Source organism: Dermacentor variabilis, chromosome 10, assembly GCF_050947875.1.
Source record: "Dermacentor variabilis isolate Ectoservices chromosome 10, ASM5094787v1, whole genome shotgun sequence".
Lineage (NCBI taxonomy): Eukaryota > Metazoa > Arthropoda > Arachnida > Ixodida > Ixodidae > Dermacentor > Dermacentor variabilis.
Window position 1 is genome coordinate 51089248 of NC_134577.1, and position 26075 is coordinate 51115322.

The 26075-nt window shown below is 44.0% G+C and overlaps 1 protein-coding gene across 4 annotated transcripts in view; it reads left to right on the forward strand.

Annotated features, from left to right (window-relative positions):
* The first annotated feature begins 2423 nt into the window (after nucleotides 1-2423).
* LOC142560536 (uncharacterized) overlaps nucleotides 2424-26075 on the forward strand; it is a 36820-nt gene continuing 13168 nt past the window's right edge. For 3 of the 4 annotated variants that reach the window (XR_012823390.1, XR_012823389.1, XM_075672713.1), the window contains exons 1-6: nucleotides 2424-3270; nucleotides 6091-6296; nucleotides 9589-9939; nucleotides 11919-12003; nucleotides 12943-13007; nucleotides 13477-13824. Coding sequence is in view for 2 of the 4 variants with exons in the window: in XM_075672713.1 (XP_075528828.1) it covers nucleotides 2892-3270; nucleotides 6091-6296; nucleotides 9589-9939; nucleotides 11919-12003; nucleotides 12943-13007; nucleotides 13477-13824 (1434 nt within the window). In the remaining 2 variants the exon portion in view is untranslated. Of the gene's footprint in view, nucleotides 3271-6090; nucleotides 6297-9588; nucleotides 9940-11918; nucleotides 12004-12942; nucleotides 13008-13476; nucleotides 13825-19047; nucleotides 20253-26075 lie in introns of those variants that run through there. The other variant, XM_075672712.1, reaches the window with a different exon arrangement.

Here is a 26075-nt window from a genome sequence, read left to right on the forward strand (position 1 = left end):
TTTGTTGCACTTGAGATAGAAAGTTAAATTCTAGTGTCTGTTGGAAGCGGAATTACGATTTAGGGTCAGAATTTTGTTTAAATATTTTGAAAAATTCGGAAGTTTAAAAGCTAATAGCTCTGCATAAACAGATATCGCGTTTCTGTAAACGGCATCTATTATAACAGTCAAAGGGGACAAATTTGATTGGTCAATTCGTATCTTACGTGAATTGGTTACTTTGTGTACAAGGGTTCTGCAAAAGCCGTATTTCCACAATACTAAATTTTTTGAGATTCATGTGTAACATATCAATTTTGTCCGCTGTAGATGTACTATGATATGCAATTCACATAATTGCGATGTTATTTTTAATTGTTGAGTTACAGAGTGTTAAACTTGATAGTTTCGGTTTCTGAAAATTTGTGATTTTTTACAAATTTTTTCAAATTTTTAATAAAGAACTGACAACCTAATGAAAGAAATCGAAGCGAAAAGTCAGTAGAATTTAAGTTTTTATTTTAAATGCAGCAAACCTCGTCAAATTTGCTGCAGTGGTTGCCGAGAAAAACGCATTTACATGGATTTAGATGAGCACCTGAGCTAAAGCTTCTGAAGGAGGAGGCCGAGCTGCAGTGCGAGCCCCCCCCCCGCCCCCCTCGAACAAAATTTCTGGCTACGCCACTGATATATATATATATATATATATATATATATATATATATATATATATATATATATTGCAGTGTAGGAATTAAGCTGGCCCCGTAAGAATAACTTCATTTATATATATATATATATATATATATATATATGCACCTGCCGTGGTAACTTAGCGGCGATGGTCTTGCGCTGCTAAACGACGTCGCGGGACCGAATTACGGCCGCGGCGGCTGCATTTCGGTGAGGCGAAATGCAAAAGCGCCCGTGTCCCCTGCATTAATCCGGAGACCCCCCACTAAGGCGTGCCTCATAATCAAATCGTGATTTTGGCAGGTAAAACCCCATAATTCATTCATGTACGTGTGTGTTTCCAAAAGTATTACAGTTTATTCAACATCGAGGCTGAACAGCAATACGAGAACTCAATTTCTAATGAGGCACTTTCTAATGTCGGTTCCCGACATACCTTCCGCATAGACAGAGCATCAACTAACACTGGTGGCTAGCCGCTTTTAGCGATTCTGAGTATGTTACGTTATCGAATATTGATGCAAGAAATTGCAGTTCGCGTTTTGTACCGAAACAGCACAGCAATTTTTCAACAACAAAGACTATTACAACTTGGTGCTGACCGGGTAGCGTTTTTGCAATTGCTAGTAAGTACAGCGGGGCGTGGCGCTTTTGACGGCGCTCGACGTTTCTGCGCAGGCGCGAGTAAGAGCGGGTGCGAGAGAGAAAATCTGGGGGCTTTTGCTCCTTGACTATGTGACTCTGCCTAGGCACTACAGTGGAGGAGTTTCTTTGCGCGTGTAGCGTGCGTTTGTCCCTAGGCGTGCCGGGAAAAATGCGAGGAAAACACGCGTTCCGCGCTGGCATGGCGCAGGGAGGCCGAGTTTGTTTACGCTCCGCCGCTGACTGCCCGCGCGGTGAGGCAGTGGGCGCGGACGCCCCATTTGGTAATCACTGTCTCCGAAGGGGCAAGGTTCTGACTGTGTTGTATAAGTCGCGGGTCCTTTTGTTAGTCGCGACGATAGATCGCATTTTTTTGCAAGCACTGCTCCAGGAGGGCATATGTAACCGGCAAACGGAGGCCTCAGGAGAGCACCTGAGGTTATATTAAAGCAGGCTGCGCAGGATCTCCGGGGCACCCAAGCGGTAGCGGGGGGATCGAAGCTGGAAGCAGGGCGGCCCGTGGGTTGGGGCCGCGGAGGCCGAAGCGTGCCAGGGGGTGTTCGCTTAAAAAATTGGCTGTCCGCGATAGCGGACAGCCGATACTCTTCTGGCACGCGCAGGCCTCTGCGAGCCCTAACCCACGGACCAGTCCGGCTTCTAGCTTTGATGTCCCCGTTGGCGCGTTGGTGTCCTGGAGGCGCCGCCAATAATGCGAAATAGTGACACGTTCTTTTAATTAGCAAACAACACGATTGAATAAATATAATTGCGTCGAGCCGCCAACTTGCGATGCTAGGTTTAGCACTACCGCCTATCGCATAGTAGTGCCTAGGCAGAGTCGCCAGAGTCGCATATTCAAGGAGCGAAAGCCCCCAGATTTTCTCTTTCGCGCCTGCTCTTACTCGCGCCTGCGCACAAATGGCTGGCGATCCCTCAAATGAACGTCTCGTCCTACAGCGCTAAAGGTCTGTAATGCAATACTAAGGTATTTGCACTAACATTTCAGCAGCAAAGTGTGAAGAAATGCAACTGCGCTTTACATTTAAAAATTTTGTACACGTTCCGCATATACGAAACTTCGAGCTTCATTTTTCCGGCCATGTTGTTCGGCGCATGGCGGTTTTGTTTTTGTTGTTGTTTTGGCAAGAATTCAACGTCGCAAATCGACCTGACGCGTCGTCGCGCAGTTCATATTTAACGTCCTGCTGTGATTACCGCTCCACGGACGCTACTTTTCTCGGCTCAAACGTCCTGTGAGCGAGCTATCCAGCTAGCGGGACCCGAGTGCCTATGGCGTCATTGTGGCGGCGACCTACTCATCAGGTACTGCGCGCGGCGCGCACTACAAGAGTTTGGTCCGCAAGTTTGTCGTATCGAAGCTCATAAAATCATTTCACCCTCCGTCTGGGACTCTCTCGAAGAAAACCTGAAAGCGTCGTCGGGCGACATCATTAAACGAGGCTCAGTTTCCGCAAACTTGTTCAAATTGCTTGTGCAGGGCGACTTTCACTTTTCTCGGGTGACCACTAGCCGGTTCGTCAAGCATCCTCCAGAGGAAGGAAGAAAAGGACGAAACCATGGCTAGCGGCGGCATCTCAAGATCGGGTCGTGTTCGCAAGAAGTCGGCCAAGTTAATGGAAATGGAAGATTGGGACGCGTTCGACCTGAACGACGCACCTTCGAAGGGCAAGAAGAGGCCGCGGTCTGACGAGCCGGACCCGCTGGTCGAGCCGCCGGAGAAGAAAGTGGCTCCCATCAAGATCACCAAGGCTGCGGCGACCAAAGCGGCGCAATCGGCGGCGAGCCCAGTCAAGGCGAGGGCCGTGGACGGGGTGATACACCTGAAGAACTTGCAGAACATCCAGGAGTCCGGCTACCTGAACGTTCCGACGGCCCCTAAAGCGGTGCCTGTGGCTCAGCACCAGCAGTTGTACGGCTCCGGCAACGTCGCGGACGGTACGTTTTCTGCTAGCCGCGGCCCTCAGCGTGGCCTCTTTAAGCCCCGCAATTGCTTTGGCACGTTAAACCACATGAATCAATTAATCAAAGCCTCCTTAAGTTAAATCTCGCTGGCCGCGATTAGATTGCGAGCACAGAGACTCACGTTTCACTGTGAAGGGCGGACACGATTCTTGGCCAGATGAAAAGAGGATCACGTCTGGTATAAAGAGAGAGGGGGGGAGGGTAACCTTTTCACGAAATGTGGAGAGATTATGACGGGCCGCCCGCCTAGCATGCTGCACCAAGTTAATGCGATCCTTACATGAAACTGACGCCCTATAAGAAAGCAGAGTGAGAAAATCAGGATCAAAGTGAATCTAAACCATTTGCCTCTTTTCCTCTTGTGATCAGGCATCAGCAACCATATATGTGTTGTCACATTACTGTGACATAGCAGGGATGCACGAGCACCTGGTCACACATATCTTCTTGGCTGGAGCATTTCCAGTCTGCTTGCCCGATATTGGTCCCATTTCGTCGTCAACACCTGAGTGAGCTGCAGCTGTATTCACCATGGATCACTTTTGGGAATACCACTTTCACTGCGCGTTGAACAATCGCCCCCACTGGATCAGCCAACGCAGGTCCCATACACTGCAACAAGAGCTCCACATACTTTTTCGTTGCAAACGGGGCCTAAATTTCCCTCCATCACTTTTGACGACACTTTCACTTTGGTGCAATGCAGTGTCTGGCACGATGACTCACTATAGTTGTAGCGGCTATGGTTGGCTAACCATTTGACAGGATGCCCGCTACACCTATAGTGAGTCATCGTGCCAGACACTGCATTGCACCAAAGTGAAAGTGTCGTCAAAAGTGATGGAGGGAAATTCAGGCCCCGTTTGCAACGAAAGTACGTGGAGCTCTGGGTGCACTGTATTGGGCCTGCATTGGCCCATCCAGTGGGGGCAAGTGTTCTGGCGGCAATTTGATCCTCATGTGTCTGCATTGGCCTGTCGTATTCCAAAATTCATGCAGCGCAGTAACATTCAAAGTACTATCTGCGCCGAATGAAACGCAAGCAGCAGAGTGCATGCCCAAGGCATAACTGAAGGTACAGTGCATGTCATTGGCCAGTCATCACCAAAGACAGATGCGTGCTTGCATTCAGTTTGCCTGCTGGGTGCGAGCATGTTCAACCTGCACCAGTAATTTTGATTGTTTTCTTTGTTCACATTCTAGTTTTCAAATCTGGAAGACATTTTGAAGTAAATAAGGAGCGCAAGTTCTGCTTTACTTGATTTTAAAACATCTTTAATGTAGCATTATGACAGTACAATTGAATAATATATAACCTCACATAACATTAAGCTTTTGGTCATGCAATTTCAAAAGGTAATTGAGAAATACATCAATTTTAGTGGCCGTCATGTGGTGCATATACACGAGGAAGAAGAAATTACGTCAAAATTAATTACATTCAGTGTTAAAGGGCCCCTGAAACACTTTTTGAACATAGTAAAAGAATGTTGCCGATCTGTACAAGAGGCTCTTGTGAACATGTGAGCTAAATATTAGCGCACTGCATGTAGCAGGAAATTTACACTTCCGTGTTGAAAAGAGCGAAAAATTGCTTGATCTCACTTTCGCAATGTCGTCACGCAGCATCATTGCAAGCAGCTACACCCACCAACAGCAGCTGGCTTATTTCACGATCGTGGGAACATTCTCAATGCATCATAATTGCCAATTTTTAGCTAAATAAATGAAACATTTACATGTCAGCGATCTCAAAAAAACAGAAAAATCATTTCACCTTTGCACTGCCTGTCTATGCACAACAGTTTTGCATAGCTACGTTGGCTGCGCATAGCCTCCGAGATAGCGGTGGCGTGTAGTGTAGTCTACGGTGGTTACCTCGGGGTGCTGCAACAAGCCCTTTCACCACCAGGACACTCAATTTTCGGCGGGGCTTTGCCCCCCTTGGCATCTTCCCTGTGTAGCTTCCAGTGTGCTAGCAGAGACGGAAAAAGAGAAAGCCACATATTGGTGCAATAACTCCACTTACACTTAAAGGATTTTAAAAATTTTTGTGGCATGAGATTTGCAAGATGGCATCAATCAATCATTCGTTTAGTCATACAATGTGTGAACAAATACATGCATAGATATGCGAGTATACAGAAGACCTCCTGTTACAGAATACTAGAACTTAGTTTAAGACTATGGTGCAACACTACAGCGTAAAATATAAGATAGAATAATAACGAAATGAATATGTGGAAAATACCAGTAAAATACATATTATACAAGTAATCAAGTAACAAAAGGCACAAGGATAATAGTAAACACAACAAAAAATAAAGATACCATTTGGATTACGAAACCTTTAAGGTGTTAGTACATGGAAAAAAGCTTTTGTCTAAAAAGCGATAATGAATGATCAATTGTCTTTGTTATATGTAAGTACTGAATGTGAAATAAAGATTCTCCACATTGTCAAAATTATTATTTGCCTGATACCTAATGGGATCTTGTTCCAGAACTCAATGGCTGCAAAAGACTTGTCAGCAGAATAATATGGTAGAAGAAGGTTACTGTAGGATGCGAACTTGAGCTACCTTCTCCTTAGCATTGAACTAAAATAAATAGTATGAATAAATTTACTGGTTAAAAGCATTGGGAAGCTTCATTAACCATTAAACCACATGCTCCGTGTGGTGGTGTAGAAGCAAGCCCTCGATTGCTTCTTAATGACCGGTGCCAAGGCAAATGGATTTCTCTGGACTTATGCGATTCTGACCTGGCCCTGATCCTCCCCTTTTCCACCAGACTCATCGAGTTCATCGTCGGAGTCCAGTGAGACCAGTTCAGAGGAAGATTCAGATTCGGATGATTCGATGGAGTATGGTAGGCCACTTCCACACCTTCAGATGCAGCAGCAGAAGGGCAAAAAGCCGACTTTCCAAATGCTTCCCCAGGCCAAAGCCGTGGCGGCTGGTAACACTGACTTTGAGGCCAGCCAGCAAGCTAGACAGGTGAGCATGCACTCGCTTTCTGTTTTATTCATTTCTATGTTTTGCAGGAACTCATTGCATAGCATTCTGGGGTGGCAGATTGAACTTACATTTGAACCTTGACATTGTTAGTTACTGTGGTATTTGGCCAGACTCACAAAAGACTGGATATTGTCGCATTTCCTCAACCAGCCAACAGATGTGATGTGCTCCGGCTTTTGGGCCTCTGTGCATACTACAGGCCCCTTTCAAATAATTTTTCTGAGATTTCAGAATCCTTGTGAATTAAGGCACAGTTAATTTAGAAAGAGTCAATTAAGCCACACGAACCCTTGACCTCTGGTGGGAGTTGAACCCGCTTGGAGATAGGGGCGAACCGCAGCGATATTTCCGAGTTGGATTCCAGTTGACATCGCGAAGGCCGAGAGTCGAACCCACGACCTTTGGTGGGAGTTGAAGCTGATGAAGGCACTCGAACCCTCAATCCAACGTGGGGATACCACGAGCGATCCAGCCACGTCTCCAAGTTGGATTCCACTTGACATCGTGAAGGACATGAGTCAAACCCATTACCTTTGGTGTTAATTATGATGAAATTAATTTAGGCACGAGTAATTAAGATATACTTAATGAAGGCACTTGAACCTACAAGCTTTGGTGGTAGCCAAACCTGCAACCTTTGGTGTTAATTAGGGTGAAAGTTAATGAAGAGACATGTAATTAAAGTATAGTTAATTAAGCCACTCATACCCATGACCTTTAGTGTGAGAAAACAATAGAAAGTAACCATGCATTAGAATGAAAATATCAATTAATGTAATGTCTCATGAATGGGCGGGCTTTCACCTTTGTCCTCTTTAGCATATGCTAAAGTTACTGTCAACTACATAAGGCTTCTTCTTCACCACACAATTGAGAAAAAACACAACATAGTTTATCAGTGGATACCGGGCCATTGCAGTATCTACGGAAACAACCGTGCAGATGAGGCTGCCCAATCTGCTCATGATGGCCTCCACTATGTGGCTATACCATTATCCAGAACAGGCACAGCTACAGGGCTTCGGGCGCTTGCACATGAACTTACACTTGCACAGTGGACTCGACGGAATTTACCAACGCTTGTCTCCACAAGTTGGGTCCAAATCTATGGCTACATCTTCTGTCAGGACTATGTAAAGCTGAGGAGATGCTTCTGCGCCCCTTGTGGCTTGGCATAGCCTTTACGAATGCTTACTCATTTTGGATTAGAATGGCCAACATTCCTACCTGCGATAACTGTAGATGCAAGCAAACAATCGCCCACCTTCTCTGTGAGTGTCCTTGCATCAGTGCACCCAGGAGAGAACTTTCAAAAGTGTTAGATAGTCCTGACAAACGCCCTTTGTTCGAGGAATGGGTCCTGGGAGACTGGTCGAGACCGTCCTCAGCCCAGAAGGCTTTGAAAGCGTTGTTGTGCTTCTTACGGAGAATTGGTCCTAAAGACAGACTTTAAACTGTGCTGTATTCTCCTTTCCATCCTTTTTCCTCATTATTCTTTTTTTGCTCTTATTTCCTTTTCTTTATAACATCTCTTTTCTATTATCTTTTATTCCCTTTATACCCTTTCCCCAGCACAGTGTAGCCAGCCAGTCTGAGAACTGGCTAACCTCCCTGTCTTTCCATCTATTCCTGCTTCACTACTGTCAACTGCTGTATTTTTAGTTTGCCCTTTTTGATTAGCATGCACGTGAAACTGTCGCACACTTTACACATGAGTGTTCGTCGCTTGATGTCCTGCCTGTAAGCTCTCCTTAGAGACTGAAGACCAACTCCAGCAACAAATGGCTGTCGAAGCACACAAAAGAAGTGCGCGCAATATCTATGTAGAAAGCAGGCAAACCTATTTGAATATCACAACCGTTGCTGTGTCAAACGAGTTAGCAAGCTGACTTGTGCTGCGCTGACTCTACTGATGCCTGCATCGGTAGCACATTCTCATTGGTGCCGAGGTCATATGGCCGCTTCGAGGCTCCAATGCAAGCTGCCTTGGCTGCTGTTCAGAACTCGATACATACGAGATGTCTGTAAACATCAACCAGCTTCATAAATTCATGCCAAGCTGTGTTTGCCTTCAAAAGTAAAGGAGCTGTGCAAGGGTAAAGAAATTGAAACTAAAACTGGTGCCAAACTCTGTAGGACTACATTGCATATGAGTGCGTGTACCCCCATAGCTTTTGCTTCATAGTCAAGAAAAGCTGTATGCAAGTATTGGACACTTTGATGACAATGCCGACACTGAACTGGCAACACTGCTGTCAATTCAAGTTATCAGACATAACAAAGTGCTGTACTCATTCAATCCTAACACACTTTTTTCCAAAAAGTTTCGCTAAGGTGTGAAACATGTTAGATACGAGTGTGATCGCAAAACGGTAATAGGTGGTGGAAATCCCACTCCCCGACCTCCAGTCCCACCTTCCAATCTCGAAGGCCGTGGTGTCCAAATTGCACATCCAGCGACCTCATAGTTTTTTGAAGTTATTTTCCAAGCAAACACAAGTTGATTTTCCTGTATCTTGCCATGAAAATCTAGTAAGGGAACAATGGATCATACTGAACTTTGCATTTTTGGAAGTATAAAAATTGGGCTGCGTGTTATGGTCAAGCTTATTGCATTTTCCATTTCTGGCCATGAAAAGTTGGGTGTGTATTACAATCGAGGTAGCATTGGAATCAAGCAAATGCGGCATATCTAAAATCTGCTTTATCGTTATCTGTGCCTATGTTTGTTAAAGGTGTTGAATATGTAACAAAGGTATTTTTGTGCCACATGTGGCTTTGTTATGATGAGGTGTGACAAGGTGCAATTTAGCATCATTGCTTTCATTTATCCACATTGAATCTCTCCTTGCCTAAGTTTTCTTGCTTAAAGAAAAACTTCTGTCTTATGTTTAATAGTACTTGTACATGAAGTCTGAACATTCAAAGTTGGTTTCATACCGTTTGCTTCCCCAGGATTAAATTTGTGGGCCAGTTGTAAAAAACAGGAACATGTTGCCCATTGTGAGGGAAGACCTCCGTATCTGCACATTTTCTAATTATGTGCCCTTTGTCTTGTAAAGAAAAATTAAAGAAGTAATTTAACTCTGTTTCATCTTCCCTTAGCTCTGAATGCTCCTGGATTCTTTCACCAGAAGACAAGTAAAGCTGTTATTTCCCAGAGTCCTCCTTCTAACTAGTGCAGCCATGAAAAAAAAAATTATTCAAAATATTTTTTCAGTCATTCACTGCTGCTGGCTAAGCTTGCTGCATTTGTTCTCTAATGATGCAGCGAGCCATGCACCACTTGGAACCCAGGGCCGACATGATCAACGTCGAGGAAAGTGATGATGATGATGATGACGATGACGACGACGATGATGACGATGATGATGACGATGACGACACACGGGACTCTCACCTGGTGATTGCGGAAGAGGAGCGGCGGCCACCGCCCAAACGGGGTGGGACAGCACCATCTGCGAGAGGAAAAGCGAGCACTACCTCCAGGGCCAAGGCTAGCCGCCCAGTCAAGAAGACCAACGATGATCCGGAGTACGAGGAGCCCGTTCCCAAGAAGGGCACCAAGAAACCTGCCACACCTAAGGCACCAGCCGCATCCAAGAAGGCACCTGCCAAGGAGGTGAGCCTGCATTCTTGCTAACCGAATTTGTGCTTGCACGAAAACAGTGTGGCACTTTTTTTTTTTTTTTTTTTGTGAACGTATCAGCTCGACCGAGCACCTTCAATTGTATTCGAAATCGCGCTTCTATTCTGTCCCGAATTTTAAAGAATTCCCCCCCCATTTTCTCCCCTCAATGTTTGTTGAGTTTAGCCACCATGCCAGTTTCAATTTTCAGTTCAATTTTAGTTTCGAACATGTATAAATTTGTTGGTTGCCTCCTTGGCAAGAAAACCTTGTCAAATATCTTGATAGGGCCAAGGAACCCCTGGAGTGTGACAGAACACAAGAAATATGAAAATATTGTGGTGACTGAGCATTATGATATAAAACATGATTGAGCCATCGCAGTGGAATTTGTCCAGAGAACAGCATTTACAAACATCCTTGTGAAAATGATGATAATAAATTTATATGCCAAGTGCGCGAAATATGGAAACATTTGAGCACATGAAAACCTGTGCGTATACAGGTTAGACATAGAAAGAATAGTGAACAGAATGAACATTTTAGATAGAGTGTACCTTTGCCATACAATCGCACAGCTGGTATTCCTTGGTATTCCTAACCTAACCTATTTTGCAATCTGTCAGTGTCTAACCTCTTTCATGGTCACTTGGTAGACCATTGGGCTGCTGTGCTGAGGGAATTAGGTTTGAAAACAACTGCTGGACTAAATTAGGTCACTTCCCATTCCCATACCTCTCTACAAGAAGACCAGGCTAGAGCTACAGCGGTTGCAAAGCACCTGAGATGATTCAGCAGTTGATGACCCGCCATGGTTGCTTAGTGGCTATGGTGTTGGGCTGCTAAGCATAAGGTCGCGAGATTGAATCCCAGCCATGGCGGCCATGTTTCTGTGGGGGCAAGAAAAAGTGTATTAGATTTAGGTGCAAATTAAAGAACCCTTGGTGGTCCAAACTATTCCGGAGTCCCCCTCTAATACGTGCTTCATAAGCAAGTGGTGGTTTGGCACGTAATACCCAATAATTAAATTTTTCACCGGTTGTTGAACTCGCGGAGTGATGCGCTCTGATGGTAGTTGTTCCCGAAACAGAAGATTCCAGAGTCTGTACGGATTTTACTGAACTTACCCATCATGTAATAAGGAAATGGCAACCAACTCCTTCTGTTGAGCACACACTGGGACTAATCGATGGTGCCTTGGTATTTTCAAAACCTTATGCTACTTCTGCATTTGGCAAAATCCACTCAGTAATGAAAGCAAGAAGCTGATCACTTTCATCTCGTCGTTTGTGTACATGTCAGCTGATTCTGCTGTGAGCATGCAATTTTGTAGAGTAGTTTGCTGGGCCAGTTGGTGCATGGTGAACGTATAATGGTTTCCAACTGGCCCAGCAAACTACTCTGCTAAACTGCTTTTCTTCGCTCGCGTCCGTACTTGCTGGAAACCATTATCGTGAGCATGCAAGTTGTCACCACACCCTGCACGTGAGTCACTTCTGTGAACAACATGGGAATCATCACTGCATTCCTTTTGTATTGTGCTCTCGTTTCATGCATTGTTTCCAGCCTTAAAATGTTGAAATGTTGAGGCACGGGATAGAACGAAATGTTTGTTTTGGAAAAAGCGCACGCGTGCTTCCTGCTTACTATGCCTGCGTTCTGACGCCAACTACTCGCAGTCATGAGTGAACTCTGTTCATATGTCTTAAGGTCTTAAGGAGCATAACACCACACTTTATTTAGTAAGTGGATGTCTACTGCAATTTACACTGCCCATAAAACTATGAGTTTTACTCTGTGTATTAGTTGAATACTTTGCCTTTTGGGGGTAACTGCAACATTTTTTAGTGGCATTGGATCGTGTGTTTTGCTAGATAGTATGTTTCCTTTCCATGTCTTTTTTTTTTTTCAAAATGTATGAATGAGATTCTACTGTAGTTGAGCTTTTATTTGCTTATGATTTCCTTTTGCAGAAAGCAAAGACGAGGCCTATGACTGCGTACATGTTGTGGTGCCAGGAATATCGTCGCAGGATTGTCAATGACAACCCTGACCTGGGTACGCATGCCAGTTTACCTGCATTTGCATATTTGACATGGAATGCTAATTATTTTCAGCGCCTATCTATTACACGGTTGTGGTGAACGAGAAATGTACGACAGACACTGTGGAGCATCACGTTAAGTTTCATTGGGATAGCTGCCTCTAATGTAGCCTACCTTACGACATGTGTGTAGTTATTAAACAAGAAAAAAAGAAATGGCAAAACAAAGTTATGTTGCTTTATTGTTTGCAATTTGAGTACTAAAACAGAACGCCTGTTGGTTATGATGAGGGACCACCCAAGCAAAATAAGCTAAAGCAGCATGAACTAGACATCATTCAGCGTTAATGTGACGCATTCTTCTCTGAGTCAAGCCAGTTTTATTGTACCTCTTTGTTTTTGAGGCTCAACTATCGCCATCTGCAGTCAAGGATGGGGAAGTAGCTGACACTTTGGTTGGCAGCTGCTCATGAGACAGCAGGGGAGGACCAGCCAAGCACATTGAGCAAGAACAGTGTCAACGTGCAGTCTTGAATAGCAACACGAAGTCAGCACGAAGTTTCGCTCTGGTGCCATTGTATATTCTGACGTTGCGGCACGTGCGTTTTGATGTACCCGGCAGTTTAAATGAGGTAGTAGAGTGCTTGAAAAGGTAAACGTTTGCTCATTTGCTCGCTGATCCATTAGTTTGCTTGTTCAACGTCTTAAAACAGTGGACAATAGGAAAACTCAAAGCGCGTCTTGGGCCGCTGAGGTTTCACCAGCTCAATATGCACTGTCATCATGTGCTGCAATGCACAGTGCTTCACATAATGTAGATGTCAGTTACAGTTGAGTATGGCAGTTTTTGATTATCTGAACATCATTCCATTGAATAAATATAAAGTTGCACTCTGTAAAAGCTGTGCAGAGCATGCCATTGCTTAAACAATGTGTCCTTGGACATGTTCCAGATTTTGTCTCTATAAGCAAGAAGCTGGGAGAAGCCTGGAAGATGCTACCAGAGAAGGAGAAAATTGTAAGCTTTCTCTTCTTTTCAGGACATGAGAAATGTTTGTCTGTTCAGTAGTTAAATGTTTTCTGGGGCCATATTGTCAGTTGATCACAGGTTACCACTGGCTCCGATATTTATGACTTAAGGAGAGGCCTTTGTCAATGCGCCCTATGCAGTGAAGCTGCACTAATTTTGACATGCATTTCGAACTGGTCACATTAAAAGATCATATTATTCACTATTTGTCGTGCATTCTAGAAATTTTGGCACCACATCATCGTTACAGAGTCAGCAGCTATCTAATAAAGCATAAGAAGCCAGATAAGAATTTTTGCGTCAATACTCCTTCGAATGTTCGCTTGAGCAATTAGTGTCCGTTGAAAGCAATACTTATACCATAAATGATGGCCCATAATATAGCCCCTGCTTTCATGTCAACTATTCTTGGACTTTGTTAGTGCTGGATATATTTACTTTCTTCATTGAATTGTAGGCATGGCGCCGTAAGGCCAAAGTTCCGGCCACCAAAGGTTCAATGCTGATCAGCACCGGGCGGCCTTCAAACACAGCCACATCAACGCCTGCCACGACCACCGCTCCTTCCACAACCACCACGGCCGCCTCACAGGGACGGGCTTCAGGTGGAGCCACGAAAGCGGCCCCCTCGGGAGCCGCGACGCCGGCCACGACTCTGGTTTCAGCTCAGGAAGATGCCAGAGCCATGGCCTCTACCGGGGAGGGCCCACGGTCACTTGGCATTGGCCCGGTCGACGTAGCTGCTCACCTGAAGCTCCTGGGCGAGTCACTGAGCACCATCGGTCAACGACTGACTGAGCATGAGGTACATACAATGCCTCTTTTGGTTCCTGCTTCTGGTACATTACTTTTTTTAGCAGTAATAGTTATTACATTTTAAGTTTCTAAGCTGACTATTCCTGTTAGTCAAAGACTTGACCCCATAAGGACTCTTCGATTTTTGAAGAAACAGTGCCACATTGGCTAAGTTTTGAATCATATGAATTACTTCAATAACATAATTTTAAGAAGTCGTGGCTCACTGTTATCAACTGTCACGAAAAGTATAGTGATGCCCCGCAGTACATGAAATGCATAAAGCCATATGTAATACTGAAAGTCTTGCCAAACAAAAGTGAAGGGGATAGCATATCTACTGCCACCTATGTTGCGAAAAAAGAAACCACCACTTGTCATCCTCTGCACACCAAATAGGCCATTCAGAAAGTGATAAAATACCAATGATGAATGAGAAGCCAAAAAAGTGATCGCACGGTTGCACATTAAAGACGGAGCTACGTTCATGTGAAATGATGTAGCATTACTCACATGCCATGCACAGTGAAACCTCATTGAAGTGTAGTTGGCCGGAGGTTGGAAAAAGTCTGTACTAAATCGAAGCGCGAGATCACCCACTTACCTGCCAAAACGGAACTACGAGAGAGTGTGATGAAAGGGCAGAAAACATGCAGTATTTATTCACTTCGTGCGACAAAAGTATGTTGTATTTTTGTTTGATGCCGAGGCAGGCTAGGAGCGATGATGCCGACCTCAAACTCACTCAATCTATGAGCCAGCTTTTCCGCCAGCCCCCGCTTCTCGGCAAACACCCACATGAGGCTGATGTAACGAGCAGCATCTGCCACTGTCGGGCCTGAATCGCCCGTGTTGTCACTTTCTGTGCTGTCCTCATTACTGTCGTTAGGCAACACTTTGGCAATAACAGAGGCAACTATGGCGAAAAGTTGAGCTTTGAAAAGATGAACCTCATAACTGACGTATCTTCACAGTTGCAGCAGTATTGCTGAGCAACTTCTCCTTTGCATTCTAAATGCCACACACCGTAGTCAACGGTAGATCCCTCTCGAGTGCCAGCGCCGACTTCTTCCTGCCACATTCAACAGCACGAACAATGTCCAACTCTTCTTCTATGCTAAGCACCCTGTTTTTGTCCTAGCTACAACACCACAACACTGGCCACAACCATATGCCAACCAACCAACTCTGGCACGACACCGAAATGATGTTGATGTGGCTTCACCCTTCCAAGCGCCCTCTGAGTTTGCGCTTGGAGGCCATTCTGATCTCTGAGGCTCGTTGCTCTGCTGGGCCAACGTACCACCGTGATTCTGCGACAAAAAGTAGAAACACTACATGTTAACCAATACGTGTGCAATAAGCTGGTACGGTTTATGCGGATACAAAATGCGTTATGTTCAACGGGCGCTGAGTTGGGGATTTGAACCAAACTACTGTTTAACCCTTTCAGGGTCGATATTTTTATTGCAGATTCCAATTCTTCTGAGGGACCTACTTAAAAAAAAGTTTGTAATTTTTCTAGGGTGACCATAAAGTGAGAAAAAAATATTTTGCATTGGTATATATTTACTGTTTATTCATGAATAACAACAATAAAAAAAGGAAATAAACTTATAAGAATTAAAAATTTGATGCATTGTTATACGCATAGTTCAAGGCTTAGAAAATGCGCACACGAGAATATTTTGCAAGTGTCAAATGTTCCTGCTCTTACACTAATATTTATGCCCATAGCATAATCGAACTGTGTAGGTGAGCGCACTCAAGAAAACTGTGTGCCCGTCAAAAAAGCAAAACATGTGACAAACTTTCGCTAATCTTCATCTTATTGCCAACCAGAGACGAATAGTTTTCGTGACTCTCAAAAAAAAAAAAAATGAAGGAAGGAAGCGCATGCACGGCGGCATGCTTCCTATGCGCACCCCTGTGAGCACTAAACGAACAAGACACAGGCGGTCGCCCTTTGAGCGATTAGTAATGAGATGGCCATCAGTTTGCGAGCACAAGAAGCCGAAACCACCTGCAGAAGAAAACCCAAACCGCTGCCCGCGCGCTTTTTAAACGTACAGACTGCACCGTAAGTACACGGCATCAACCATTTTGGACTTGTTCACGGCGCCGTATATTCACGTCATTGACCCTCAAAGGGTTAACCGGGTACAGTTTAACGAGGTTTTACTGTATAGATACAGTGCAATATTTACAGGCCATCAAAATCAACAGAAGGCCCTTTGCTGGTCCATTTGAGGCATTAGTACATTTGCATTTATTTTGTGCAGACCCATTTGCTTTTTTTGTTTTGTAAGTATTGATGTGTATTGTTACATAATGAATATTGGAGATAAAAAATACATTTTCATGTCAAATGGGCACCTTCATTATATTATTTATTTATTTATTTACTTAATTATTTATTTATTTACAAGCACTGCCATCTTGCATAGGCAAGACATAGAAGTAGTGGGTACGTGATTGTTGAAAACAAAGAAAGATTAATACACATAATTGGTTAGTTGCGTAACAAATTGATCAAGAAGCAATTCACGCAAGGACGCTTCAAGGTTATTCCAAAGTTCAATGGTGTGGGGGAGAAGGAAGGAAGGGATGGTTTAAGGAAAACAAAGTTCAACGGATGGGTCTGCCTGGTATGGGGTGTTGTACACCTTGTGAAAACAGTGGGGGATATAATGTGGGATTGTTGATTAACTATTTTGTGCAGGAGAATAATGCGCTCGCCCTACGTCTGATTGCTAGTGGTGACAGTGATAGCTCCACTGCATAAAAGGAAAGTGAGAAAAGGTGATCATAGCGGCAAAAAATAAGTCGAACAGCTTTCTTTTGCCCTGATTTCAGTTTGTCTACATCACAGACTAGATTATGGGACCAGACAGTGGACATGTATTCAAGTATTGGTCTTACCAAGCTTTTGTAGACAGTCAGTTTGCATTCCTTATGTGCACTCTTAAGGGTTTGCCTTAAATAGCACAACTTTCGCTGTGCTTTCACGCACATTATGTCTATGCGCCTGGGTCATTTCAAGTTAGTCGTGAAGGTTACGCCTAGGTATTTATATTGCTTAGTACTGGCCAGCATATTATAGTTGTAACTATATGTAAAACTTAAGAGTTTGTTTCTTATTTGTAAAAGTCATTGATACAGTTTTCTTAAAATTTATAGCCATCTGCCATTCTTCGCTCCAGTCATAGAAGAGTGAAAACGACTCATTTAGTTTCTGTTGATCAGTTCGGTTATATACACTGGTATAAAGCACGCAATCATCGACGTATAATCTTATTTAATGGAAGAGTCAGCAGTGGCCTCAACAACATCATTAATATAAATAAGAAACAAGAGTGGCTCCAGGATCGAGCCTTGTGGGACCCCCGAAGTCATATAGATTGTGGCCGACTGTGAATAATTACAATCAGTGTACTGAGACCTTGAATGTAAATAATCAGTTAACCAGGCAAAGAACTTATCTTGTTTAATGAGTAATCCGAGTTTATAGAGGAGCTTATTGTGACATATTGTATCAAATGCTTTTGAGTAGTCTATAAATATTGCGTCTATCTGTCCTCTCAAGTTTTATGCCGAAGCAATGTCGTGAGTGAATTCAATTAGTTGTGATTCGGTAGAAAAGCCTGACCGAAATCTGTGTTGAGCCTGAGATAGAAAGTTATGTTTGGTGAAGTACTCCGCAATATATTTGTGAATTATATGCTCTAACAATTTACAGCAGGATGATTTCAAGGATATTGGCCTATAGTTTGGTATGATATGCCTGTTGCCATCCTTACGAACTGGAATGATTCGAGCATTTTTCCAGAGTAGAGGTACAGTTGATGTTTCCAATGACTGCTTAAAAATTACTGTTAGGTATCGCGAGCTCCATTCGTAATAACGTTTTAAGAACACATTTGGAATAACATCTGAACCTTCGCTCGTGTCTAAATTTTGCAATAGGTTGTGCACACCAGAAGCTGCTATCTCTATGGTTGGGAAGGGGGATAATATTGTGGTGGTATTAAAAGGGGGAGTGGTTCCGTCATCCAAAGTGAAAACGACCTTGAAGTGATCACTGAGGGCCTGAGAAATGGTGGAAGAATCAGAGCAAGGCACACTATTGAGAATAAATGAAGAGGGCTTCTGATGTGGAGCAACAACTGCTTTCCAAAACTTGGCTGAATTTTCTTTCATGTAAGTGACGAGAGTATTGTTTAAGTAAAATGTTTTGCCTCAGTTATTTTAGCTTTTAGTGTAGCTTTTAGAGATGTCAGTAGGCAGGTCCCGTCGGGAGAAGGAAAGCTACGAGACTTCCGGTGCCTCTTAATGCGGCGAATGAGTTGGATTACTTCTCCCGCGTACCAAGGTTTTTGACCGTCGCACTCTATACACTTGTAGGGGATGTAATGATGTATGCAATGCTTTACTGTGCCACAAAACATCGCCAGCAGTCTGTCAACATTGCAAGAATTACTACATGATAAGAAGTCATCAAACGATGAAGCAAGCATGTCAGTAATAGAGTTGTCGTCGGCACAGGAAAAATCAAGAACGTTTCTATAGGATGGCTCCTAAGGTGCGCATGCGACATTAAGCGTAATCAAAGCAGCTTTGTGATCAGATAGTCCATCGATGACACTGCAGCTATGACCATGTTGTGCTAGTTGTGCGTCTATAAATATGAGGTCCAGGATAGAGGCTTTGCGGGTGGGTGTGGTCATGGTTTGAGTCAAGTAAGAAAAATGTGCTGTGCTAATGAGCGAATCGCATAATGCCTTATCACAGCCAGTTGGAGAGAGTGATAGCCAATCTATCCCAAGCACATTAAAATCACCACAAATAACCAACTTACAGCAGTTAAGTCTATTTTCATGGATATAAATCATTCATTTCATTGAAGGCATCACTGTCAGTGTGAGGAGCACGGTAAATGGCACCAACAGCAACAACAAGAGCGTGAAACCTTATCTTAGACCAGACCGATTCCAGGGGCAAGAAATCTGGTAACATGGCGAACTCAAGATGATTTCTAATAAATAGGTCTACACCACCTCCTCTACCAGTGGTTCTACCTTTGCGTAATACGGTGTAACCTGGAGGAAGAAACTGGAGGAAAAATGGGTTTTGACTGTGGATGTTTGCTACTCCTTACCTTGCACCAAACTATAGCACTCAGCATTGGCACGCACTCAACTTTGACGAGCACACCCTGCTCCTACTCTCGCAGGGCCAGATAGCAGTGTCGGGGAGTCTCTCCGTCCTGCTTGACTCAACGCTCTGCGCCCTAGGCCCACTCCTCTGTCTGACAGCTGTCGGAAAGGAGATGAACGGATGTTCAAAGGAAACGCTCACCAGGATTCTCAACAACATCGCCTACGTCATGCCTGGCCTCTGAATCTGCTCTCTCTGGCCAACGCCAGAGGTGGCAGCAGGCCAGAGATGGCTACTACCTTCATCCTTTGCAGCACTGTCCTCTTGCACAGCTCAATATAGATGACATGCTAAAACCGCGAGTGTGTTCTTTCATACATCACGTCTGACCTAACCAAGGCGGCTGAGCTCTCGCACTAGAATTGTAAATGAGCAGTCAAAGTGGTCAGCCTGTGCCACCAACCTTGCAGCCCTCTATTTCTCGCAACATCCGAGATTTTTAAAGCACACTTTTCATCTTCAACAGTGCTACTGGAAGAGAATCTATTCGTCTTGCTTAGGGTAAGCTTATGTGCATGGGAAACCTGCTTAACAAATTTCATGCATCGTCTATTTGGTGCCAAAAGGAGACTTGTCAGAACTTCAGGGTTGCTTTCTCCCATTGCCCCAAGCGGAAAATCATGAAGCTAAGACATTGGTTTTTGCGTCATGCAACATCTGGACTGTTGAGTTCCAATTGTCGCATTTTTCTATGCATGCCACAGTGGAGTGAGCACATTAACAAAATCAGCATTTCTGACGCATTTCCTAACTCCCTGTTCACTATTTGTGTGAACTAGCTCATATACTGTCAAGTTCGCCATGAGGGGAGTTTGCAAATATTCATTTTTGCCATACTCGTTGCTTTTATGCACCAGTTACATGCATCTTGAAAATCGGACATCCTTTATTCCCTTCACTACTGAACTGCAGACCTGTACATAATAACGCAGATGCATCAAGCCAGTTATTGTGGTTCTTGTCTGTGTGCTCATGGCACTCTGTTACGTCGAATAAAGTGGGGTAAAATTGAATCAATTGAATTTGTGGCAGCTGACTCGTACTTAATTTCAGAAAGCAGCAACTTTGGATATTGACTAAATGTACATAGCACTGTGTACTTGCCATGCAAGTCATCACTTTTTTTCTTTTTTTCTTAATATTGAAGCACATTTTTGATGGCTGTTTCAGCATTGATCTTCATCTTCTCATTCAGATAGCATTAAAGGAGTACCAACCCAACATTTCTATTTCTCATTCTTTTGCAGTAATTGAAGGTCCTAAAACCTGGATCTAAACCTTGAAGAATATACTGGCAGGTGCCAAAGTGCCCCAGCTAGTTTCCTATAAAATGGGTTTCGATTTTGGTGTCCAGGACTATTGTTCTTAGTACCTTGGGGTACCCAAGGGGTGATCCAGTGCATCTCATCATGTACACCTCATGGGTACCAGTTTCGGTACCCATTTTGGCACCCAGGAGGTAGATGCATCATGACATCACAAGATACGCAGGGTCACGTTTTCTGTGACCACTGCAGCTGCTGTACAAGAGCACAACCATAAGAATTGTGTACAGCGCTCTTTACTGTGTAATTTAAAGAGATGCGATTCTGAGGTTTTACATGCCAAAACTACAATCAGATCACGAGGAACATAGTAGTTGAGGACTCTGGATTAATTTTGACTACTTGGGGCTCTGTGACGAGCTCCTAAATCTAAGTGCATGGGCCTTGCATTTCGGCACCATCCGAATGCGGCTGCTGCGGCCGGGATCAAGCCCATGATCTTTAGCTCTGCAGAGCATCAAGCATGCCACAGCTAGGGCAGCGGGTTTCACTTTTTTTTTGCAGCAAAGCTGTTTACCTCTACCAACCGGTGATTTTCTTGTCATGGTCCACGGAAAACTCGGCTCCATCACCTGGCCACCGTCACGGGAACCGCACTCGATCTCGCTTGCCTCTCTCAACGTGAGATCGCTTGGTCTTCGTTCCAAAGACCTAATGCATGACTTTGTGCTCAACAAGGTTCAGATGCTGTGTCTCTCGGAAACATGGACGGACATAGTTGCCGAAGTGACCGGCTACGTTGGAATAACGGCCACAAAACGAAGTGACAACCGCTCTGCCAGAGTCGCCATCTACGCAAGAAAAGAAGTGTGCGTGACCGCGCCACGTTTAAGTCTGACCCGGTCGACTGCGGCGATGTGTGTGCCATGAAAACCCGCGATAGAATCGTCGTCTTCACAGTGTACATTTTGCCGAGTACTTCCAAGGCCGACGTAGAGTGGTTCATGCAAACGCACTTCACTGTGTTGACGAGAGATAAGATTTCGCCTTTCGTCATCGTGGGGGTCTTTAACGTCGACGTTTCGAAACAGGAAAACAAGTTGTTTGCAGACTTTGTCTTCGACGAGTTGGTACCAAAGTGTTACACAGAAAAGAAACTACCAACCAGCATCCATGCCTCTTGTGTTGACTAACGTTGGCGAAGAATGTTGCAACTGTCAGAACCGAAGACCGCATTGTATACCACAGCGATCATGAAGCCGTTGTGATTGGTGTTGTGCAATAAATGGTTATACAACGCATTTTACGTTGTACTCATTTTATTGGTTAGGCTAGAATAGGTTAAGTGGATGGTCACAGCTTCGCTGGCAATCCACCTTCACAGAGAGGATTGGGCCTTCAAACTTTTTTTAATGGACATATGTTTTTTATTATTGAAATTAAAACAAAAACAGATATAGTCGCCTTATAATATTGATGGCTACTGCTTTTCGCATAACAGAAATAACAGTATAAAAAATATATGTAGTAAGAAAATGAAAAGAAGCCTCGTCATTGAGCGAGATATCCACAGCACACGGTCCTGTTCACCCATGAACACACACACATATATATAGGCAAATGCAAGTCACACCACAATGAGGACATCATCATTTAATGAACATCATGCATAGCCTTGCTACATGAAGTCACAAGTTTAGCTATGCAAAACAATGTCACGATAATGTTGATGACAAGTTTGGCCTTTTGATACCCAACTTTAGTGTCGAATGACAAGCATTTTCAAACCATATACTTTACATGTGAAAAGCACGTGGTGTTTTACAAGTCTTTAATGATGTGTCAGCACTCCTTTCAGGACATTTGCAATGTTTTTAAAAAAGCTGATAGGCCATCTCCATGTGTACAGTTCTACACAGTTTGCAGCAATGACTGTTGTCAAAGGTGAGGTCTGTGTTTTGAGGAAAGAAAAACAATTAGACACATCTAACGGACCAGTAGAGGGCCTGCCTAATAAATTGGATAGACATAATGTGCTGTAGGTCACTGGCACTGCATTTTCAATTGGTCACTTATGGCAGGGATGCTGTCATTTTGGCATGACGTTGTTCATTGCCTAACCTCTCCGGAATAACTAGTGGTATTAGGGAGCTTTAGAAACAAGTGCACCCAAGCATCCTTGCAGACCCAAAACCCCCCTGCTTGTTTATTATTTTGTGTGTTCCTTTTGCATTCTTTTATATACTTTCTCACGTTTTGTATGCCTGGCGGCTTCCGTCCTCCACCGTGGGTGCACAAAACCTAAAACAGCCTGTTGCCAATGACAAGCAAGTGCTGACATTTTGCTTGCTGCACTGAAGATTCACCTAATGTGAGCACTACCACAGCGAAACCTTGATGTTACAAACAGATATAACAAAGTAAATTGAAAATTTATTTGGCCATGCTTTATTTCAATGAGTTTTGCACCATTAGAACAGAACCAAAAATTCAAGATCTGTAGCAACATGACAGCGAAGGGCAATTTCGTTCACTTACAGCTAAAAAATATGTAATTCTGGTAGCAAAAATGTCACATACTTGGCAAGAGCAATTTGAAGCAACACATTCCAGACCTATGTGCGCGCTTTGGCCAGTTCTTAAGCTGACCTACAGCCAGCGAAGCAGTTTTCTGACCCCATGTGGTTACACAAATCGTATGGTTGTATATTACCCTCGTTGCACTATACCAATGGTAATATGAAGTGAAAATTGACATGAGAACCTTTGCTGGCCCATCAAAGGATCACACCTGTGCTTCTTTTGCAGAGAACCAATCGCAATTTGTTTAGATGATGTGAGCATGTACACTTGCGCAGTGAAATGCCGATAATTCGAACTGCTTTGCTGGCCCCTACGAAGCCCTATGTCGGGACCCATGCAAAAAGCTCCCGCAAATTTGAACTCTCAAAAACGACGCAGCGGTTATTAGAAAAAAGTTGGCTGCAGCTTAGCTGAGCTAACCCCGGATATGCAAAGCAGAAGCTTGGTTTAGCCTGATTAAGTCTTGGTTTCACTTGTTTAACGTTTGATTTAGCTGTAATTAATATACTTAGCTATACAATTATTGTTAAGCCAGGTATGACGGCTGTGTCTAGGTCGGTGGCTAGATATGATTGTGATAAGGCCTGGGTAGACACGCATCGTTCGACAGTGCAATGGCTGTTGTGCCACAGGGAAAGCACAAATGCTAGACATGCAAAGAGACGCCGCGAAAATGCACAGCGGCGAAGCACAAACGGACAGGGCACGAATGCAGTCGCTACATTGATTTCGACAGTGTGATGCCCGTTGCATTCTGGACCCTCTCCAGTTCAACAGCTCGCTGGGCGATATCCACGGGGTGGTCAGATGTCGCTTGCCGACGACGGCTGGAAGCCTCCATATGTTGTCATGCGCTGATGGAGGAGAGATCAGGCTTTTTAAATGTGATCCCAGTGACGGTTTCAGTTTTGCAAGCTGTACAGCAGGATTGATCGGGTACTGTATTTAAAGGGGCTCTCCCTTCAAACTTCGTTTTATTCGAATAAACTTACGGTCCTCTTGGAGCTCGAATTATCGAGATTCTGCTGTGATGAATATTGTATATAACAAAGGTATTTATATAACAAATGAATCATTGAACAATGAACAAATGAAACTCGAATTGTAGTTTCTAAGAGATAAATAAAGCTGATATCTATCAGTAATCTAAAACGTACCAGGGCACTTGTACTTTGCACATCATTAGCCTGCACGAAACGACAAACGAAAAAAAAGGTGATCAGACGTTTCTTGTTCAACAATAAACGAAACTGTGTCGTGTTGCTGAGGTCACACATTCATATGGTCTCGGCATGAGGGCACCAAGATATCGCCTAGAAATTTTACATGTGTAAGACAGTTGTGGGCTCAATCCCAACCACTGGCTAGAGTATGCAAGTATTTGACTGTGATTTGATATTCAGTTATTAGTAAGTTTATGTTTACATCGCAGTCACCGAATCCAGATCTAATTGTTCTGTGAACCAGTCAGAGGTAAAATTTGGAGGTCTATAAATTGCCTATGAAGGAAACTGCAAAAGTTAGACGGCACATACGAAGACGATGGTAAAGCAATGTTAACAGGCAAAGATAACCATTTATTCTTAGTAACACAATGGTGCCACCACCCACTTTTTCTTTATGCGTAAAAAAGTGTTCATGGTAGCCAGACTGCAAATATTATGTTGTCAGTTCGTGAGGAATGTTAATTATCGTTAATAAGAACCTGTCAACAAATTCGTTAATAATGCCAACAACCGTAAGAAACCCAGGCAAGCGTTTGTGAATACTTCTGTTGACATGGATGGTACTAAACTGACCTTAGGCTCCCCATTATAAGCACATTTCTCAAGCTAATAAAATAAACAGCACAAGTTGTTCATTGTCATCAGAAAATACATATAGGAGCAATCAATTTCTATGTACCTGTTATAGCTAATGGAAATCAGTGGGTTGCAGCACACAAATTGCCGGTCACCCTCTTTCATGAATGTAAAAATTTTTTCTTTCTTGATCCATGCAAACTTGAAGTTCTTTGCATTTGCTGTTGCACATGTGGCCAAGAACAGTTTCCTGTACATCTTGGTCAAATTTTCTAAGAAAAACGCAGTAGCTAATTCATCTGCAGCTTTCCTCGAGCAACGAGCCATCCGTCGCACAATGTGGCAGTAGTAAACCTGACAATGACTGTTGCTGGTCTATTACCAAGGAATGGCAGCCTATGTGGCGCAAGCACCTGACTAGGGTCAGACAAGGTAACGCTGAGCTTTCTTAATCAGCATTAGCCGTAATGCCACCAACTAGATTTTCATTAGGATTTGCAGGCATACCGTGTATTTCCAAGGCTTGACGAATTGCTGTGTTGCCCGGTGTCATTAATTTTGTCCCGCAACTTCATAATGACCGACTGTTTGCTGGACAGAGTTGACTCTAGAATTGCTGCCTGAGATGAAAAGGATGTCACCTTGGCGTCGGAAGCTTCACAGAGAGCAAGTTCATCATAACATCCAGACATGAAATCAGTTGACTGCACTACTTCTTCAGTTATTCACAGCATTTCTATTTCAGACTTTAAAGCCAACGGTTCATCTGGCTTTGCATGTACAAGGGAAATAGAAGCAAGCCGCTTATCGATTGGATCCACTGCAGATAACCGCTTGTTAATCACTGCAATCCCCGCAGGGGCGTCTGCGTCAGCAGGCGTTTGGTGTGTTGCGACACCACGTACCCGAGCATACGAGGGTTGGCCCCTCCCGGGTCTAACTGTGCGCGGCTTAGCCGTGTCCGGGGAAAAGGGGATCCTGGGGGTTGAGCTGATGCTGGGCGTTTGGACCTTTACGGCCCCTCGGCGGAGGCAACACACCTCTTTGGCCTCGGCTTCACGTAGAGGCACCTCCGGACTGACCCAACCGGGGGAAATCGGTAGTTGCCTTTTCCTGTCTCTCTCTCTCTTAAACCTTCGTCTTTCTCTCTCACTTTCCACCTGTCCTGTCTTCTTCTCACTTCGTTTACTTCCAATTCTCCAGGCAGCAAGGGTTAACCTGGTGTAGTTCATCCAACCTTGGATCTATTATATTGGGTTATAGTAGCTATGTACAGCTGGCATCTGTGTTTCCTTCGGGTCTCGCAGCGTCCCCTTGTTGGGCTCGGTGGTGGGTGGCTGGCATAGCTGCCGAAATGTTATAAGTTATTGATGGCTTTAAGCACCTTTCCCCAA